The sequence below is a fragment of the Pezoporus occidentalis genome, unplaced genomic scaffold (assembly GCF_034315485.1).
Source record: "Pezoporus occidentalis ecotype Australia unplaced genomic scaffold, CSIRO_AGI_Poc_V1 ctg10, whole genome shotgun sequence".
Classification (NCBI taxonomy): Eukaryota; Metazoa; Chordata; class Aves; order Psittaciformes; family Psittacidae; genus Pezoporus; species Pezoporus occidentalis.
The window spans coordinates 148817-170179 of record NW_026912779.1 but is presented as its reverse complement, the minus strand read 5'-3'; the positions used below and the strand labels follow the sequence as shown (position 1 = coordinate 170179).

General features: G+C 47.4%; 1 protein-coding gene across 7 annotated transcripts in view; it reads left to right on the top strand.

The window, feature by feature from the left end:
* The window catches only part of SLC24A3 (solute carrier family 24 member 3), a 179872-nt gene that overhangs the window by 95724 nt on the left and 62785 nt on the right, over positions 1–21363 (top strand). For all 7 annotated transcript variants that reach the window (XM_062608158.1, XM_062608166.1, XM_062608148.1 and 4 more), the window contains exons 4-6: positions 6689–6763; positions 10863–10947; positions 12808–12911. In XM_062608158.1, coding sequence (XP_062464142.1) covers positions 6689–6763; positions 10863–10947; positions 12808–12911 — 264 coding nt within the window. The remainder of the gene's footprint in view (positions 1–6688; positions 6764–10862; positions 10948–12807; positions 12912–21363) is intronic.

Here is a 21363-nt window from a genome sequence, read left to right as displayed (position 1 = left end):
TCCTCTCCCCCTTTACCTATACTCCTGTGTTTATTTCTGATAGGGGGCAAATGCTATAAACTGGGGCCTTGGAGATATGCAGTAGGTGACCTCTCAGGGGATTCCCAAGGCATCTTCTTATTGTTTAATAAAGTGAAAACACAAGGACCCCAGCAGATCCCATGGTGGAGCAGTGCAGAATTGCTTAACATCATGTGATGCTTCATGAAAATAAGAGTAAATCCCTAAACACTTCAAAATCTAGGAAAAACTGGGCAGAAGCAGTTTAGTAATAGTTTTAGGTTTGAGCTGAAAATAGTTCAGTTTAAAGGAGAAGCTGACTGGTAAAACATATGATAGGTTTGGAGCCGCAGCGTTTCATTTCCCCCTGGATACTTCTTTGGAGCTAATCAACTGATTGCTTCACGGCTGTTAATCATTTCTGTGTCCTCTCTGCGATGAGGGCACGCTGCTGTGGGCAGTAGCAGCCCACCAGGCTGCTGGTTTGGGATGTTCAGGTTGGAGGGAGCCTGGGTCTGGGGTTTGAGAGTCTGGTGCTGTTCATTGCTGAGGGCTCCAGAGTACAGCCTGTGACCCGGCAGCTCCCCACCCCCCGAGAGCTTCCCTTTGCAGCTTGACGTTGTTCAGAGCACGGTTGTCCCGGGGTTCTCGTCCCACTTCACGGCTCCCAGCAGATGTGTTCCTGGCACCTGTGCAGACCCCCAGCCCTGCTGTGCCCACGGGCACTGGAAGATGGGCTCCGTCACCTCCACGAGGCACGGGAGGGCAATTGCTCTGCTGAGTGATCTGTAAGGTTTTTGCTGACATCAAAGGAGGGTTTGGGAATCCTGTGTGTCTCCCTGGGAGAGCCCGGTGGATGGGCAGGCCTTCCTCCCTGCCGCGTCACTGCTCTGTTATCGCAGTCCTTGACAGTATAGCGTTGGTTCCTATTTTCCCAGCTTTCTTCAGGCAAAACCACAGTGTGGTGTCCAGGACGCGGCTGAGGTCGAGCTCCTCCCTGGGCAGAGCTAGGCAGCGCATACGGAGCCAGGTGAAGGAGCAGGGTCTGTATGTTGCGATCCCTCTCTCAGTGATCCCTCATGCGCCTCATTTGCCATCACCCTGTGTAGCCATGGGAACAGGGTGCTCCAGAGGAGCACCTGCCTCCCTTGTGCGAGCCCCTCGGGAAATGCAGGTTGTTCTGGATGCATCTTGCCTTTGTTACTGCACCAAGTCACGGACCAGCCACATCTCATTTCTGCTGCACAGAGCTGTCTCATTAGGGTGATGCTTTTCCAGTGTTTGCTTTAGTGATGCTGCGCTGTACAGACAGCTTGCTACTGAGCGCATAGCCTGCTGCTCCCCGTGTATTTGGACTCTGTGGGTTCCTTGTTGGGTTGTTCGGGGTTTTTTATTTCTTTTCAGTAATGGAGGTGTACGTGTTTTTGTAATGCAGTTGGAAAGCCCCATGCGTGGTTACAGTGGTGTTGGTGTCGCCCCTTGGCTTGTGTGCCTCTGTGGTGAGAGCAGCCAGGAACGGTCACCTCTTCCTTTCCCAGCTCTCTTGGGAAGAAGGCAAGGCTGTGGCAATTGCTGGCTCCTGCAAGCTTTCTTGTGAAAAGCTTCTTGCTTTCGCTCAGTAAAGCAAGTTTTAATCTGAGGATGAAGATTGGCACAGGAAACTCAAAGAACCACTGGACAAACACGAAAAATTACCATTTATGTTCTGTGCAACAGAACATGTATTTCGACTGAGATGCTTAATCCTTTCATGCAGAGATTACAGTTACTTCTCTGATGCTTGTTAGAACCATAATTTTAAAATCAATCCTAATGTAATACTTAATCTGGGATTTGTAATCCTTTTGTTCATGGCCATTATGTAATTTTTTAATGTCTTTCTGGGGAAAAAGAGTGTATTTTCAGTGGGTTGCCTCTGTAAAGAAATCTATACCTTCACTTCGAGCCAAACACAACTAAATGATTCTGGGGCTGTGACTTGTGGTTTGTGTTTGGTCCACGGCGTTGTCCCCTGTTGTGGTTACACACATCCCCAGCTCTGCCCATAGCACACCCGCATTCCCCAGCTGTTGCCTGCATCCCCGGTGGGTGTTTCATGTGTGCTGCTGAAATGTGCTAAACCTGCTGTTCCTGTGGTCCTGCGAGGACAGACCGGCGTGTGCCAAAGGAGGAGAAGCAGGACTCTGCTGGATTCTCACATTAACTTAGTTGGAATCAGGTACCACCTAGTCAGAATGTTGGACCCATGCTGTGCCCATTCTCAACATCTGACATACACAAGAGACCTGCTTGCCCTGATCAATCATAGAACAGCTTGGGTTGGAAGGGACACTGGCTGTCTTCTTTCTTTCCACATAAACCAGCCTGCACTGGGCTTCAACTTTGCAAGTCTGACTTGACATAAAACTGCATTTCCTGGTTGTGTTCCTGCTGGCCCAGACTCTAAACCTCATCTGGTTTTGTTTGTTTTAAATGAAGGAAGCCCCACCAAAAACCCCCAAACAATATTCAAGGAAGTAACAGTTATTGTCCTCAGGTGTTCACTTGCCAGGGGAGTTGCCAGTGTTCTAGCTTGTGAACCAAGCTGGTTTCTGGCCAGATACTCCTTAGATTTTGACACTTTATATGGTATTGCACTCAAGCCAGTTAAATAAAACTGGGGGAGACTCATGGCCAAAACCAGATTTGTGGCAACAATGAGGTCATTGAAAATAAATATCCAGCACATAAGTCAGCTCATAAGCACATAAGTCCAGCCTGCTCTGTTGTGCCAGCCTGGTGTTAACACTTGCTGAAGTGGCCCACCGTGATCTTGCTGCCTGCAGCAGGCTTTGGCTCAGCACCTTCAGCAGATGCAGCAGTGTGTCCTTCCCCGCTGCCTCCAGGAGGGTTAGAGACAGTGTGACAGCAGCCTCTTCACATTCGCTTTTCCACTCCTTACTCCTTCCAGTCCCCTTCGGCCTTTTCTCTCAAACATGATCTTGGGAGGACAAAAGAAAATTCCCTTGTCACCTTTTTGGGCTGTGGTGGTGCCCTGTAAAAATCAGAACAAAGAAGCAGTTTTAGTCGCTGCCTGTGGGTGCCGGGACCTGGATGTGTCTTGCCATTCTTGTTTTTCGTGGAGACAATGCAGACCCACCCCTCACATATTTGGATGATCATGTAAAAGCTCTCAGAAGGATTTTCCTAAGCTAAAACTGATGGACGGGATGTCCACCCAGACTGGGGATGTTTCTGGTGAGTGCTGCATGTGGTGCAGAAACTGCGTGATCTGAGAAAACAGGGAGAGCACAGAGGAGACAAAGACCGTGCCCGCGTCACGAGTGGAAGCAGGTGCTGAAGTGACCTGGTTTGGCTTCTGAGCATGTGCTTTTTTTGGGTGGTTGTCTCCTCGCCACCCTCATTGGGCCTTGCCGCGCTTCAGGAGGGCTCGTCTGCCACAACAGCAGCAGATTGCAGGAAGCCCAAGCAGCCGTATGATGCCCTGTGCTCTGTGACTGTAGATTATGTCTAATGTAGAAGATGCCCTTGATGTATTGGGATGATGATGCACAGATTAGTGTTCTTGAAAGGCATTACTGTGTATTTGGGGAAGGAAAATGATGGCATAACCCACTGCAGATTAATAGGATTAGCAGATCAAAAAATCCAGGTTGAAGTTGGGCACCCACTATCCACTGTATTCAGTGGGATTTGGCCACATAACTCTCTGGGGTTGTTTCTGATCCTTCCTCCTGCGATGCGCTATGTCTGTGAGCCATTTGCTTCCTTTGTCTCGGTTCATACAGTTACTGTTGGTACCACGTCAGCAGGTAGTGCTGCCTTTACAAGATCAAGGTCTTTGCTGCACCCAGCAGAGCTGTAGACCTGGAATTGTGCTGACGTTTGTGATCCTCTGTGCCATTTTGCAATGTAAGAGTTTCATAAAGTGTAAATTATATTTATTCATGTTTATGAGTAGTGATAGAGGAGCACAAAAAGTGTCCTAAGTGGCAAGCTAGCACCAAGTCTTCAAGATGGTGTCACAATCATCTATTGTGATAAATTCCTATCTCTAATCCTGAAAAAGAATATGCTTGAATGATTTTTGAGCTTGAAAAGCTTTCACAGCTGAGATTGTCACAGAAATCACTGCCTTCTGTGAGTCTGGGAGACTTGGGGGATGTAAACTTGTTGCTGAAAGTTAAAGCAAGAACAGGACCCCAGAGGTCATTTTAATTGCTGCTTTCCTGCCAGGAAAAAAATACTCTTGGTCTCCTCCCATCAGCTGAGCTTCAGCGGTAAACCACAGAGACAAGCAACACAGGAGACTCTGCTGCTGATGGGGCAGTAACTGTGCTTCTGTAGGATCATGGCACTGATTTTCTACAAATATTGGCCACTTCATAGAATCATAGAATTGTTAGGGTTGGAAAGGACCTTAAGATCATCCAGTTCCAACCCCCCTGCCGTGGGCAGGGACACCTTACACTAAATCATATCACCCAAGGCCTCGTCCAACCTGGCCTTGAACACTGCCAGGGATGGAGTATTCACAACCTCCCTGGGCAACCCATTCCAGTGCCTCAGCACCCTAACAGGAAAGAATTTCCTCCTTATATCCAACCTAAACTTTGCCTGTTTCAGTTTTAACCCATCACCCTTTGTCCTGTCACTACAGTCTCTAATGAAGAGTTCCTCTCCAGCATCCCCATAGCCCCCCTTCAGATACTGGAAGGCTGCTGTGAGGTCTCCACGCAGCCTTCTCTTCTCCAGGCTGAGCAGCCCCAACTTCCTCAGCCTGTCTTCATACAGGAGGTGCTCCAGCCCCTGATCATCCTCGTGGCCTCCTCTGGACTTGTTCCAACAGTTCCATGTCCTTTTTATGTTGAGGACACCAGAACTGCACACAATGCTCCAGGTGAGGTCTCACAAGAGCAGAGCAGAGGGGCAGGATCACCTCCTTGGACCTGCTGGTCACGCTCCTTTTAATGCAGCCCAGGATACGGTTGCTTTCTGGGCTGCGAGCGCACACTGAAGCCGGCTCATGTTCATTTTCTCATCGACCAGCACCCCCAGGTCCTTCTCCGTAGGGCTGCTCTAGTTCCCAGGGCTTCACTCTAGTTACTAACTTGAGCTGCACTACTTGTAAAAACAGTTCTGTAGTGGTACATGGCACATGTTACATTGATCTTTAAAGTAGTTTTGTCTCACTTTGAGAGTGGAAAGATGAATAACGTAACACCTGTGAGTGACACTGTGAAAACGAATGGGGTTGATGCGTGCTTTCCTGCGGAATGACTTCTTCCTTGGGCTGTTTGCCTTCAGGCACAGTACAGGTAACTCTACAGGTGAGGAGCTCTATCTTTAAAACAAACAACTAAATAGACACAACCAAAGCACTGCAAACCTAGCAAAATATTATGGAGATGCATGTTTCCAGAGCAAGGTGGTTTACGTGATCCATGCACCATGGGCAGCCTTCCAGAGCCACTCTTTTTGGACAAGGCTGGCTTGTGCTCAGCTGCCGCAGCCCAGTATTACAGGTTGATGTCCTGAGCCTCACTTCTCTTTGCATGCCCCAGACTTAGGGATCTCTCCTCTGCATGCATGCATGCTTTCACAAGTATGTAGCAATGAGTAAACCGTTGCTGATCCTGCTGGGATTTGGACCCAAGGTGGTAACATAGGCTCTCTGTGGCAGCTTTTTGGCAGCACATTCAGACAGGCTGTTTTCTAGTTCTTATGGGGAAGCCAGCTCTAGTAGGTACTGCATACCTGATGCTGGGGAGTGATGCAAGGGATGATATGTCTACACCAGTAAACTAGAGCGGGCAGGGACACGGGCACCAGCCTGGCTATGGTGTGTGCTCTGTCAGGGAGCTGACTTGCTTTTCCCCTGTGCCAATGAGCGTTTTCCTATCTGGTGTCAGGGCGTGCATCAAGGCAGGGGATAGAGATTCTTCCCCCTGGATAGTGTGGACCAGTCCCTAGGAAAGACAAGAGTTCAGCTGCATGGATGTAATCCATGCTGTGCCGTTTGCCTGTTGGGACAGACATCAGGCCTTAGCATCTTCTGTTTGAAAATACGGAAGTGCCTTTCTGTTTAATAATACAGAAATACAGATTAAATGTTTCTTGCATGAAATGGAAGAGTTGATTCGCCAAGTGTCCTTTCAAGTCTTGTGTCCCCCTTGGCTTTCAGTCGTTTGGAAGTTGTTCCTGTGTGGTGCTTAGCAAGAGTTATCACTGGGATCCCAGATGACATGGCAGGGCACTTCAGCTGCAGAAAACAAGCTCCTTTCCCCTTTTTCAAAGCTGTAGCTTTTCAAAAACTACTCCTCCTCGAGGGTTTGGATTTTCACATAATGCAGTCATAAAACAACCCTTGTTCTGTGCAACAGGGGGAAAAGGGAGGCAAAAATATTTAAGTGTGGCTTAGCAATATCCAGAGAATTAAAACAAAAAAAGAATTCCTTATGATGATGGTGATAAAATGTTGGCAGCTTTTGATAGCTTGCAGGAACTTTTGGATAAATACTTCATGATCTTCCTATTAAATCCCAGAGTCCCCCATGGATTCTTCTTGCAAGGCCATTTTATTGTTCTGTTAAAGCATGCACCACCACAAGGCAGGAGGAGTTGTGGTGCTGCAGTCCGCTTCTGCTTCACAACCTCCACACTCAAGGTTTTCTCTTCTCTTTTGCAGGCCGTGTATATGTTTTATGCTTTGGCAATAGTCTGCGATGATTTCTTTGTCCCTTCGTTGGAAAAGATTTGCGAGGTAAGTATTAGAAGATCGTAGCAGTTACTTAACCTGAGGGAGCAGCTCTTGTCAAGAGCTTCAGAACGTGATGATGGTGTATTTACTGTTGTCCTAGTGCATTCCCCGGTTCTTGTTTAGTTGCTCAGCACATTGTGTGTGCGCTGGCTCAGCTTCATGTTCTTGCTCACAGGAGATGGGCGAGGAGTCTGCTGGTGGGTAAACTCGGCTGAGACTCTCTCTCAAAAGGTAGCAGTGGCTCTGAAATAGTAATTCCAGTATCTGCATCATAGCACTGCTTTAAAATGGGAGCGATTTGTAACATAGTGAGAAACACGTTCTTTGGAGCAGCGATTCCCAGGCTGAGCCCCATGTGGTGGGCTCCCAGAAGTGCTACCTGCAGCATGGGAGCTTGTCCTGTGCCCTGTGGCTTGCTGCTGGTGTGCTCCTGCCTCTCCAGCTGAGAAACCCTGCCCCTGAGGTAGGATCCAGGCAGCAGAGACTGTGAGAGAGCTGGGTTGTCATTTGTGCATCATCTGGGGAACAGCACTTTGGTTCAGTTACAGCTTTGAGCATGTCACAGTTCTCCTGGGATTTGAGAGATGACAACCTTTTATTTCTTGACTTCTGCATGGAAATACTGATCCACGGGGTGTTTCTGAGTTTCATGTACCATTAACTTGGAACTTAGAGACTCCCAAGGGTCAGACTGGGAAAGCAAAAAATGCACAGGAGAGTTTACAAGTGTTGGTATTTAAAACCAAACCAAAAACACACCCAGGAAGGGGGAGATGCCAGGCTCTCAGCTGGCTGCCTGAGAGCTGAGTCCTGCCCTCATGTGGGTCCTGGCCCTGTGGAATTGGGGGGATACATCAGTCAAGAGGGACATGGAGCTGTTGGAGCAAGTGCAGAGGAGGCCACGAGGATGAGCAGGGGCTGGAGCACCTCCTGTATGGAGACAGGCTGAGAACATTGGGGCTGTTCAGCCTGGAGAAGAGAAGGCTGCATGGAGACCTCATAGCAGCTTCCAGTGTCTGAAGGGGGCTACAGGGATGCTGGAGAGGGACTCTTCATCAAGGTTCAAACTTAAACAGGGGAAGTTCAGGTTGGATTTAGGAAGAAATTCTTTACTCTCAAACTGGGAGCAGATGGGTCTGTGGAGCATTGGCTCCTGTTACAGCTCTGTCTTGGGCTCTCTGAGTGACCTTAGGGTCCTATATCCAACCTGAACTTCCCCTGTTTAAATTTGAACTCATCGCCCCTTGTCGTGTCACTAAGGTCCCTGATGTAAAAGAGAAAACTTAGCAATAGAAGAACAGTTGAGCATACTTGTATTAAGAAGTTCCTGTCAAGAAGCAAGATACTGTGTCATTAGAGATTATCCGTATGGGTCATATAAATGGATCAGAATTTTACTGTTGATGTTGCTCCTTGATTCTCTCAAGAAAGAGGTTTTTCTCAGCCCCTAGGTGACCATTTGGGGCATTTGAGTCCCTTTATCTGTGTATTTTAAGCATTTTTGTAATTACATGATGCAAAAGAAATACACATTCCTATTTCCTGCTCCAACTCCATGTGATTTTATCAGTCCAGAATGGCTTGCCTTTCTTTTCATGGTTTTTCATGGTTTGTCCTTGGTATTAGCACTCAAGAGTGCACAGGAAAAGGCTCGGGTCACTTCACAAAGGCCTCTGCAGCCATTGGGCGTATGAACTCTTGCCTGATTTTCTAGCGAAGGGAAGGTTTTATCACTGCCCGATAGCCACAGATGCTACCATCTGAGTCCTCCTCCGTCACCTGATAAGGCCTGGGATGTTTTCAGGGGTGTTCACTTGTTTGTTAACTCACAAAAAATAGTGGAGAGGGAGGGAGAGGGGAGAGAGCCCTTTGCAGGAATCACATCCAAGAGGTTGTACTGGCTATGGCAGTACCTATGATCGCAGCTTACCTTGCCATCAACCGTAGATGGTAGTGACTTGCTGCACACCTAAGATCTACCACCAGCAATCCCACCACCACCAGTCATATCCAGCACAAAAGAAACTGGACCTCTTGCCTGAAGGCTTTTGTGCTCTTGGAGATCAACGAACAGCAGTTCTACAGTGGATTGTAGTTTAGATGCACTAACTCAAAACTAAACACCCTTTTTCTGGCTTAGCTTCTCCTAGTTTGGAAAGTGGTTCTTGAGTTGAACCAACAAGGCATTTGCACTCCCAGGTGTGTACTGAGATGAGGATTTCCTCCAGAACACTTGCTATGGTAGACAGTCACACTCTGCCTTAGTTCAGATGTGCTTACATGAATTCCTGATTTTCAGTTATTTTCTAAGCTAACTTGTACTTTCCTGTGCCCAGCCACTCTCTGTTATTGGTGTAGCAGAGTGTTTACATGCCACAGATAACGTCATACATCAACTGGAAACATTTCTCTGCAAATAGCAGAGACGATATCTGCCTCCCGCATAGCGTGCCGCATTTCCTTCTCTACCGTATTAACTTAATCATCATCTGCATTGCAGTAAATTATCTAGGACCTGTCCTCGAGAGAACCTACTATAGGTTTAAATTAACCCATCCCCACAGGTAGTCATAGAATCACAGAATAATTTCGGTTGGAAGGGACCTTAAAGTTCATCCAGTTCCAACCCCCCTGCAGTGCGCAAGGACACCATCAACTAGATCAGATTGCCCAGAACCACATCCAGCCTGGCCTGGGATGTCTCCAGGGATGGCGCATCAGCTGGTTTCCTTGGCTGATAGTCTTGTCTTTCAGAAGACACCATCGAGTTGCAGACCAGCTGTTGTAGGATGATTGTGTCTACGTTTGCATAGAGAATCCTGCAGAAGAAACTGGCTGGGGATCTACTTGTCGTCCTAACTTCTACAGTAGCTTTAATTCTATATAAAATCATTTTCGATAAAATGATTTCCATTTAATCAAGTTCCACAAACTTTTATAGTAGTGCACCGATGCTGTGGTCTCCTGCTTGAAAAGCACTCCTGCTGAGGGCACCTCTTTTCCTTGTCCCTTGTTCCCATAACAAGGGAAAAAGGAAAATGCAGGTTTTCTGATATACATGTACAGTCAGTGGATACAGTTACATTCTCTTACGGGCCCAGAACATCCTTTAGGGGATTTTCAGTCCAGATAAGGTTGGTGGGAAGATTTCTGCAATCTTGTCTCTGTGCAAATGTGCTTTGGTAACAATAAAAGTTGCACCAGTACGGAGGGAGGAAGGAGGGGGGAGGCTTCCTCCATCCTGCCAGGCTTGGAGTGCTGCCTGGAGCAGTTTTGGTAGGGAAACCTCCCACCACCCTGAGCTGCCTTCCCTCGCTCATACCACAGCAGCCACACACGTGTGAGCAAGACAGCTCTGTGTAGTAACAGCTCAGCACTTTATGGCTGTGTGGTGGGGGATGGCTTTTTATAGCTACTCATTAAACTGTGGAAGGTGCCAGCAAAGCATGTGGGCTGTAACAGCCTCGATGTGTTTGCTGAGCAGTGGCTTGTGCAGATGGAGCAGTGGGAATGCAGAAAACATAAAGGAAGTAATTAACCAAGTAAATTTTTGGAAACAGTGTGTGCCGATGACGATTTCATAGAGTAGTGGGTCTTTTCCCTTCCAGAACCCCCTGGTTTATATAGCCCCTGGGCACTGCGAGGGGAAGGCTGTAGAAGGTAAGCATCCTTAATGGCCATCCAAGTGTAAAGGGGTGGGGAGACATTAAATGTCGAGGGCTGAAATGATACCAGGGAACGCAGCTGGGGGTGTACCAAGCCTGAGCTCCAGCCCTAATCTTTAGGGCCAAATAAATGAAACAAGGTGTGTATGGTGGGGTCGTGGAGGAGACAAAGGGCCGTGACTGGTGAAACTGCCTGGCTGTTGTCCAGAGTTGTTGCTCTTTCTGTCCTCTGTAAAGGGTATCACTGCCACAACCTGCCCTCTCTACCAGGAGGTGCTCACTTAAGTAGCCAATTCCTGTGATGACTTTTTCCCTTTACTTAAACTCTGTTAATGTAAAACTTTGCACCCGGGCAGTTTCCCACTCTTTATGTTTCTAGTTGAATTCCTGCAGCCTCCCAGTTTTGTGATGAATGTCTCTGATGTGTTTTTCTGCAGCGCTTGCATCTTAGCGAAGATGTGGCTGGGGCAACTTTTATGGCCGCAGGAAGCTCTGCTCCTGAGTTGTTTACATCTGTCATAGGTAACTAAATGCTGCTGCTTCTTGAAACCTCCACATCTCCGTGCCTGGTTTTGGGGAGTTGAAATGAGATTGCTGAGTGCCTGTACTATTAATTTATAATCCCTGGACCTTCCCTCGTGGGCACACATAGGATTAGTTGCGGGGAATCCTCACTAGATGAAGTGGCTCTGAAAAGGTGATATTATCCCACAGCAGGGCTGCCTTGGAAATGGTTTGATGTGACTGTCAAACCAGGGCCAGCAGGGAGGTCATTGTAACTGTGTGTTAATGTCCCCTCTGTAGCACAACCCACCTGCACATACAGCCTTGTCCCCTCCTGTCCCTTGTCCTGTGTTATCTGCCACACCATCCCAGGGCACAGCATGAAAGGATGCACTGCCAGCCTCCTGGGCTGGCACCCAGGTGAACTCCTTGTGTTCTCTCATCTCCACTCTGGTTGGTCTTCTAACACTGCTTCCCTCTTGGAAACCCAGAGTGGGGAGGAGGAGAGGGTTTGGGATGCTTTCTCACAGCAACAAGTTAATCAGAGCATCACACTACCAAAGCAGCTGTCTGCTTATGGGAAGTGTTATGGGATTCAGCAGTCCTAAAGTGTGTGAAACCTGGGAAACTCCTGAGCTACAAGGGGCTGCAGTCATCTGTTACAAAGTGATGCTCTATGTATGTATTTATATATGCTACCTGGTGTAAGGGAAGAGTGTTCTTGCAGTTTTACTCACCCACATACCTGTTGGCAGGTGATCATCAAAGCAGCAATTGGGAGATTAAGGCAGGCACTGCATCACTGAGGAGAATTACTCATCTTAGTTTCTCTAGAAGATAATTCTAGTTCAGTCACAGCTATCAGATGCAGAGCACAAATTAATTCTCACAAAGCTGCATACTCTGCAGAGAGGTCTGATTACACGCAAAGCCTTAAGAGGTAGGAATTAAACTGGATCAAGTTGGGCTTGTATTCCAGTTAAGGATAGTGCGATTGCAAAGTGAAAATAGAGCCAGCTTCCATCAGACAGCTTAGAGAAGTCTTAATGGTCTGATCATTATCTGGCTGTGCAATCCACCAGATACTGTGGAGTGTCCCCTGGCGAGTGACTGCTTCTGTGGAAGATGTTTCTGAGAAAGGATAAAGTGGAAAAAAATATCTAAACTATGCTGGCACCTTAAAGGCAAGTGGTGAGTTCAGGCAGCCTGACAGCCAGTGGGAGATGGAGTGTTATTTTTAGGCTGACTTCTTAAGGAAAGAATTTTGTGCAGCACCATGATGCGTCTGTCGGTATCCCCCACCATTAACCTCATTGGCCAATTTTAGCCAAATTTGACAGAACAGTTCTGAAAGGAGCTTGAAACACAGCACCATAACTCATCCTGAGGGGCAACATTCAACGTGTAAGTAGCTAGTGGCCAGGCAGCTCTAAATCAGCTCCAGCTCAAACTTCTGCTTGCCTATTGAAGCCAGGGGGGATGGACAGCAGAATACCACTGAGGGAGTGTCGTATGGGAGATAGCTTCCTGCAGATTTGTGTCCGACCAGCTGCTCCCATGGAGCTTACTGTCTTGTGTGATCTGTGCTTCCGTAATGTGGGATCACAAGACCAGGAGGTTGGTGACTTGGACATGTCTAAGGTATTTGGTTTCCATTAGACAATCTGTCCAGGTCCCCTCAGAAAGCAAGTTCTGGCACCTTTATTCACCCTAGTACCTTTCTCTGCAAGCTGCCCTGTTCAACATGAGAACAAGCGGCAGAACTGGTATGTGCCTTTAGAATCGTTAATGGGGTGTGAGGGCTGCAATTTTCTGTGCAAATTTTATGGAAAACTGCTCTTCCCCATTCACGCAGTTTGCCTTGAACTTGTTTTTCAGGTGTTTTTATCACGAAAGGAGACGTAGGCGTTGGAACCATCGTAGGCTCGGCTGTGTTCAACATTCTCTGTATTATTGGCGTGTGTGGGCTTTTTGCAGGACAGGTAAGAGCATTTAACAATTCCTGACAGCTCTTGCTTCATCCCGTGCCTCGGATGTACTGTGAATCAGCTGCCTGCTTCACAACCTTGCCACACATTTCTCCGGCTTTGTTCTTTTTAATAGGCCCTACACTATTCCTCTTGCGTTTTCCAAATGAAAAGCAGAACAGCAAATGTCAGCTCAGGCATTTTGAGCTACCCAAGATGTGTGGGTGGTCAAAGGAATAAAAGTTGGTTATTTAACCCCTCCTGTTGGTAGCTATTGAAGAACGTATTGTGACATTTGTATCTGGTTCTTCTAGACCAGAGGAGCCAGGCAATGTCTGTGCCTCTGGCTGGTTAAAGTGAACTTCAGTGAGCCATGCAAGATGCCTCTGGAAGAAAAATGACACTTCTGGAGCATCACTACAATACTGCCTTTGTGCACGATCATTTCAGATATACGTGCTGAGCTGACACAGTGTTGTTGGTGACTGGCGTGAGTTATGAAGTTGGGTGAGAAAGATGTGGTTTATCTCATGAATTATATCCAGAATCACAGAATGCTTTACTTGGGAAGGGACCTCTGGAGGTCTCTGATCCAAAGCCCTCACCACCCTGACCCCCCAGATCAAAGCAGGGCTGATTTCAGAGTTGGATCAGGTTGCTCAGGGCCTCATCCAGTCAGGTTTTGAATACTTCCAAGGATGCCAAAACTTTTTTCCTTACTAGCAGTAAAGCTATCTGTTCTTAGTATAATTTCTGACTGTTTTCCAGAGTGTCAAACTGCTTATGACAACACAAGCTATTCATCTGAAATTAAAGTAATTAAGCTGTGAGAACTAAGCTGCTGTCTGAATTGTAGACGTGATTGACTGTGTAATTAAATATCTGAATCTGCATTCACCTTAGCACTTGCCAACATGGCCAGTATTCCTACAGTCTGACAGGATGTTCTTTGAAATGTTATTGTGCAGACTTACCTGTAACAAGGAGAAGCAGGATAACATCATGGATACAGGGCAGCAGGATAATTAGCTCTGGAAGGACTTAAGAGAAGGGGCCTGTATAATCTGGTCAGTATGAGAAAGCATGCAGAGATTGGGCTTTCCTGGGAAAGTTCATAGTCCAATTTGATTTGCAAGAGCAATGGGCTCTGTCAGGATGAAGGTAGGTGAACATTCTCACTATGGGGAAGCTTCAGGAAAAGCCCCCAGCGTACTCTTTAACCACCTAAGCTCCCTTGATTTCTGTGGGAACGTGCAGCTGAAAGCTACACAGGCTCAATGTGCTAGTGGTTCTACTGTAACTCTTACTATGAAAGCCCGGTTGATCCAGGCCAATTTTTAATCACTCAGCTTTCTCAGGGCATGAAGCTGTGTTCCCCAGAGGTGTTCTCCTGTAATGAGTAGGACATTTTGCTCAGGTTGCTTTTTTCAAGCAAATGAAGATGATTAACTGTTTAGCACCATGGCAGAGAAACTGATTCTTGATTTTCACTCCCTCCAGTATTGATTGCATGCTTCAGACCTGCTAAAAATGTAGCTACAAATCACAGCTTTCAGTGGAAAAGGCTTGCAAAGGTTTAGGGGTTGATGGAGAATGTCAGTCTTCTGGAGAGACCATTTACAGGTGGGAGATGTTTGTTCCTGAGGAGTACAACACAGCTGAGATGCTCTTGTAAATGCCTTCAGCCTTCCAGGTGTGGTAGCTTTCAGAAGTTCAGAGTGGGGATTGACTGCTGTAAGTCATCCTAAGCTTGATCTGTGAGTCTGTTGAGCCAAGAACTGAGATTTCAATTGACTTGTCCCAGTTTTGTTTTCCCTGACTCTGCTGGTGATTTGCACGTGGTTCTGTCAAGTCACTCAATGTCTATTCACTGAAGTTTAACCCACGGAGAGTGAGTGAAAGGTGGAACGATTGACATGACTGTATGGAATCATCATTTAAATGAGCAAGTAAGAAACCTAAATTTAATTAATTCCAATATTCTGGATAAAGCTTCATTTTGGTTTGTGCTTTTCATTCTTTCCCTCTCCCAATCCTTCACCAAAAAGTCATTCACTTCTACTGATGTGATTCCTCTTCTTGTTTTGTGTTAGCATTAATAGGAATTTGGTTTTATTTCGATAATATCTCTATAGATGCACTAACATAGGTGCTAAATTTAGTTGGTGTTTGGATACCAGTTCTGCTGGGGCCCTGGCCCTCAGGTTGGAGTTGCCCTGTACTGGGACAGGTGAGCCTGGAGGCAGCCCATCGGTCCAAGGCGCTGGGTCTGCTGCTGCTCTGAGCAGAGTTTTCTGTGGTTTTCTCTTTTGATCTCAGACCTGCAGGGTCAGCAGCTGGGTTTCAGATAAGACCAGTGAGTCAACAAGCAGGGGTTTACAGCCAAGCTTTGCTGTCTTGTGAGGTTCTGCCAAGGCTGCTCAGGACACAGACCTGTTTTCTGCCATGGAAAGCAAGGTTCAGGCATCTCAGTTTGAGGCTGGAAGGCTTTTGGGTTTGTCAGGTGGGAGAAAAGAGGCAGAGAATTAAGCCCATGCCTGTGGCAGTTTAAACCCAATGATGCTCATGTGGAATTTGTGTTCATCAGAACCTGTCAGTAAAAGTGTGGCTGTCAGGAGGTGGCTGCTGCAGATTGCCAGGCTGGACAGGGAGGGTTGGTGCCCTGCTCCCCCTCTGTCTGCTTGTCACACAGGAGGCCTCTGGAAGGGAGGGACAATTTGCAGATGATCACAGCACCCATTTCCACAGGGGGATTTGCAGACGGGGTGCAGGTATTCTCACCCTTGCTTCCCTGTAACATGTGCAGCAGCAGCAGCAGTTTCTGGCAGGAGTGTTCATGTGTGGATGAGGGCAGTCTGCAGCCACAGCTGTGGCCACGTGCTGGGATCCCACCGGCCGGCCAGTTCCCTTTTGGATGCTGGGTTGCTTGGAGGTACCGGCAGTCCGGGAGGTGGGTGGGAGCAGCGCTCAGTAAACCATAACCCTGTGCCAGGGCTGCTCCATTCCCTCCTGGGGTGCTCAGCTCAGACACGGGGGAGGAAATGTCCCTGTGTCAGGGGATTCTGGGGCACTGCGGGGTGCTTGGGGGTGCTGTATTGCTGCTGGGCTGGGAAGCCCACCACTCAGACCCACAGGGCTCTTCTGCAGCCTTGCCATAAGCGTTCTTTATTGTTGCAGAACTGTTCAGTGTCATGAAAAAGCTTTTTTGCTGGAGTTTTCTTTGTTTGGTTGGTTGTTTTTGTTGGGGTTTTGACTGGGGAAGAGGTTGCATTGCAGACCACTGACCAGCTCTGTCCAGTACAGGTTTGATTTTTAAATTAGGCTGTAGTATGTGTGTGCTGTGTTGCATGTGCTGTTCTTTGGCTTAAGAAAATACTGGATTTGGCTACATGCACACAAACCCACAGCCCTCAAAAGCTGGATTGCATTTGTTTGAACACCAACTCAAACTGATTATTTTTCTAAGCCTTTAATGGCTCTTTTGTGCACACTTCTCAGAATAAATCAGAATAGACATCCCGTTGCTGGAACTGGGGAAGGAAAGTGTGATGCCCACACCTCTTTATGACACTACACAGCTAAAAACTGCACTGAAACAGCGTTATTAAGGTTGAAAGTCAAACGCTGAAAAGTTAGAAAATAACAGAATTAAGGTTCCTTGTGCAACCTAAATTTGCCCCCCTGGTGTGTTCACATTATTATAGAGTCTTTAATTACAGGCTCCCATGCTGGTTTCCCCACAGGGTCCCTGCCACCCTCAGAGCACAGAATGGACTTGGCTCACTTAATGAGCAGCTTTCATTATTTAGTTTCTCTTCATTGTTCAGTGTGTGTCCTTCTGCCTTATTTACCCAGCTCTGATCACACCCTCTTCCAGAGGCAGAGTTATTAATTTCCTCTTGAACTTGTGCCGATCTCTATTGTATCTGAGCAGTTGATGAACAATTAATTAATTTCCCCCAAACCTCAGTGAGATGAAAGGATGTTTTAAAGATGGGGAAACAAAGCGCAGAGATTAAATACAAAAGAATAACTCGTCGTTTTAGAGGCCAATTAGAGCTGGCACGGGCCTGTTTTTCCCCTGAATGCATCGTGTCCTGTGGCATGCTTTTTGTTCAGAGGGCAGCTGCCTCTGGCTCCAGCTGCTGCTCCTGCTGCTCCAGCTCAGCACTGCACAAGGTTTTTCATGCTGGGCTGACTTTGGTTTAAGTGGCCACCTCAGTGTCCGTGCAGCCCAGCCCTCCTTGGGGACATTCAGCTGCTTTATCCAGACGAGCCCTTCTTCTTCTTAGGTCCCAGCTCATGTTCCACCTTCTGCAAGGGGACACACGAAACGCCTCTGTCATAATGAGCCCTGGCTTCATCCCTAGGACCACTCTTCACTTGAATTAAGCAAGCGACTTAACTACTTCATCTCCTAGCATTTAGTGCTTGCTTTTGCTAGTGTGATGATGTTCCTTCTAAGCACTCAGATGTTCCTGGTTTCTTTCCATTTGATCTATACCCCAGACCTCCCTCATCCGTCCCCCGTTTCTTGTGACTTGAGAGAAAAGCTTTCTCTGGACAGATTTTCTCACCAGATCATGGATCCACCCCATAGCTGTCTCTCAAGCATCCAGCTTTCCACCAGTCTAGATCCCATATTTCCACCAGAGGTCTAGACCCTTTCTCCTCTCCCACCCCTCTGCTCTGTGGCTCCTTGACCCAGCTCTCTCCTAGCTAACTTCATCCATGGCAGGGAGGCACCTTTGGAGGTACAAGATCTTGCTCTAGAGTCAGGGCAGTCGCATTTCCTGCTGCTGTTGTCTCCGACAGCTGCAGACTTGGTGTGCCCCACGGGCAGTGATGCTGACGATGTATCTGCCCATACTCTCCCCTTGGCTGGAGGACCTCCCCACCCCTGCTTCGTAATCCCAGCAGAAACACAGCCATTGCAGGAGGTTTCCTTGTGGACACGTCTCTGAAGCTGCTCAAAGGCCTGCCTCACAGCTCCCGTACCGAGAATGGCAAGTGTGAAATGGGAAGTTCTCCTTGCCCCACACACATCAGGTCTCAGGCGATGCTGCAACTTGATGCGACACACTCCTGTGCTGCTTTTCACCTCTGCCTTTGGAGTGGGAGGTTTTCTGTCCTCTGGTTGTGCTGGAAATGGGTGTCAGGAGCCCTGGGGGTCTGAGCTGCACTGCCTGCGGGCTCCCACGTGGGGTTTGCTGATCCACAGCTGAGCCCTGCCTGTCTTTGCCCTGGCTCATGTAGGAAGATGCTGCAGGGAGCTGGCACTGTGAGAAGGGGAAAGTGCTTAGTGCTGAGCAGTCAGCCTGAAGTAGCTCAGGAGCAAGCTGGCAGAAGCTCTCGATCAAGGCAGTAATTAGAAAAGCTTTCACTTCATTTATGTATGTATTTAATTTTGAAAGTTTAAGGAATTCATCACCTTGGTTGCCCCAGTCCTGCAAGTTGCAGCCAAACTCATTTCTGCAGACAGAGCTGCTCGCAGGATGGGTGTCTGAAAGCCACACAACTTGTTCATACCATCTGCTGTTAAGCCTCACTTTTTGGGTTTCCAAATCTCCGTGGTAGTGTTGTAATGCTCCTGAAGAGCTGCTCTCATACTAAAAAAAATAACTGATGCAGATGAAAATCAGCTTCAGCGCATCGTTGTGCTCCTTCTTCCTTTGTGGCCCAGCCAGAAAAGAGCAAAGTTGGGCTGGAAACTGGATTGGTTTGGATTTCAGCAGACTGGAGAGATTAACCATGTGACTCGTGCGCCAGGCCTTAGCTGAAGTTGTGTGTTACAAACTCTGGGGAAGGATTAACAAATGCAAGCAAGCAAAATTGATTTAAACAACCATAAGACATTCTGTTAGTGTTAAGCGTTATAACCCCCTTGTGTCCCTTTGTTGTTAAACAGGGCTGAAAATTGGAAGAAGTTTCAGATCCAGTGTAAGTCAGAGGCACCTCTACCCATCAGACCCTTACAAGGTGGTGGGGTTCTTACTGAGTGTAAAACCAAGGTGGTTCTAGATTTTGTAAAAACTCTGTGCCATGACATGTTACTGCAAAGTAGAAATGTGTGCTTCAGTAGCCTGAAAGAGACTTGATTTTCAATCCAGTCGGTGCTGATGACGCTTTGGGAGTTGCCAGTGGGGATTCTGGGCTGGAAGGACTTTTTAGTCTTTTGTCTTTCTGTCTTTTCTCACTGATGTGAGCAATGAAACCTCCTGAGGTCTTGATCCTTGGCACAGGAAGAGCAGTGTTCTCAAAGTGACGGTCGATGCAGGCTGCCTGCATTTCTGATGATCAAACCGCCTGTGAAGGCTGGATTTTCCAAACTAGTCCAGGTCTCTTTAAAGTATTTAAACTGGGTCTCTGGAAACTGAAGAACTCAGCCTCTGATGGGTTGTGAAATCTCTGACCAAGGCATATTTAGAGAGATGCATAACATTTACCATTCTGAACGGCTGGGTACAGCCCGCTTGGCTGTGGCACTGAGCCTTAGCATCCTCCTTTCTTCTTGCATCTTGTTGTAGTATTCTGCTGATGTCTTATGGGCACACACACCAAGGAAGATTTGCCTTATTTTATCCAGGCAGTAGGTGCAATTTTTAAGGCACAGATAGTTTTAGTATGGAAATATGCAACGAATGGTCCTGATTTCCCAAATGCTGATGTAGAGCAGGTGGGATGTGTGTTTCATCACTTGTCCATAGGCCTGTGACACTAATGCATGTCCTCTCAATTGTACAGCTAAATCCTATAACCCAAACATTGTTTATTTAGCTGCTGTGTCTGCTCTGCTTTCTACTGGCAAAGAGAGGGTATGAGAAAGGAAGAGAATGTTGCAAGAGATGAAATGGTAGCAGATGCAGCCCTTCAAACCTAAGTTCAGTAGCACTTTCTGGGGCTGCATGCTTGATAGCAGGGATGGGATACAGGCGTGGGGTCTACAATCTGTGTTCTGATGGATTGTGTCAGCCTTTTTCCATGACACTGAAACAACAGTGCGTGGGGAGCTCGACCTTAGCCCAGGGTCCCCTCCAAGCCCCAGTCGCTCTGTCCTGGCTTCTCTCACTCTTGTGTTTGTGCTTCAGTTTCTCCCCTCCTTCCACTGCCCTCTCATCGTCCTTGGCAGCGAGGATGTGCGATTCTCGGAAGCAGTCAGTGCTTGCTTAATTCAGCTCTCATTCAAGCCAGCACAAGCAGAGTTTGTTCAGTTCTGGAAATTCCCCCGTCCAGACTCTCCTCTTTTTTGCAGCTCTGCCGCTCTCTCCTGCATGCCATCCAGTCCTCCTCTGTCCTCAGCCAGCACTAAACTCTGCAGCCTTTTACCATGGTGCAGAAGAGAGTGATGGATGAGGTTAGTGACAAGTGCTTAAGTGGAAGCAGCATAACCATGAGTTGCAAGTCACTGGCATTAAACAGTGGTTTTTAATCTGCACAGCTTAATTTGCTAGTTCCCATTTGACTGCTGTTTTCCAGTTCTAGTTTTCCCATTTCACCTTTCCCCAGAACAAGCCAGCCTGCTCAGGGTGGAGCAGGGGACCATGGGTGCAGAATTATGCCCCAGATGTTCTTGGTTTTTTTAGAGGCTATTCCAGTTATTTCTTCTGTCAGAGGGTCTCAGGAGTGGCCAGGCATCATTTCTTGATACACTGGAGTGAAAAAGGACTACACTGACCATCTGAACTGCCTCATGCTCCAGTGGTATTCTTTTACCTGAGGAAATAAGCTAAATTGAGAAGGCTCTCATGTGCCGGAGTCATGGTAAACCCTTGTGTAAGCTGAGAATCCCTCTCAAAATCATCAGCTGGTGTGCACTCAGTTTTATCTCAGTGTGAAAATACACCTGAGAGTTTTATAGGAGCTGCAGTTCCATTTCCTCAGGTGAGGAAACAGAACAGAGATTTAATAACCAGGTAGAACATTGTTTATTGAAGAGACTGGGACATTTGTAATCTATTTTTACTCTAGTTTTGTCATACAGATACCCTGCTTGTAGCTTAATCTTTTAAGCCCTAATTTCACTGACAGCTTGGACTGGACTCATGACCGACCTTCGGCTTCATGATTGGTTTCATGGCTTTTTTCTTTCCTTCTCTTGGATTGTTGAGTTTGGGAAAGGGAGAGCTGGGGTTTTTGTTCATGGGTCTGTGACCATCGGTGGAAAACAGGTAAAACTGCAGCGAAGTAGTTTAAGGAGAACTTAATGTGAAGTGCTGGGGCTATGTGCTGCTCTCGTAGACTGCGGTACAATGGGGTTTTGTGCTGGCAACATGTTTCAGTGACTGCAGGCCTGCTCTTTCACTGGTAGAAGGGAAAGCAAGAAAGGGACACAGTAATAAGCCAGACAAGGATCCCGCACTGAGACTTCCACTGAAGACAGAATTTGTCCAGAAGTCACCGCTGTGGTTCGGATGGGAGCATAGAACCTCTGGCACAGCCACGTGCACGTGAAACCCGGGTGTTGGAA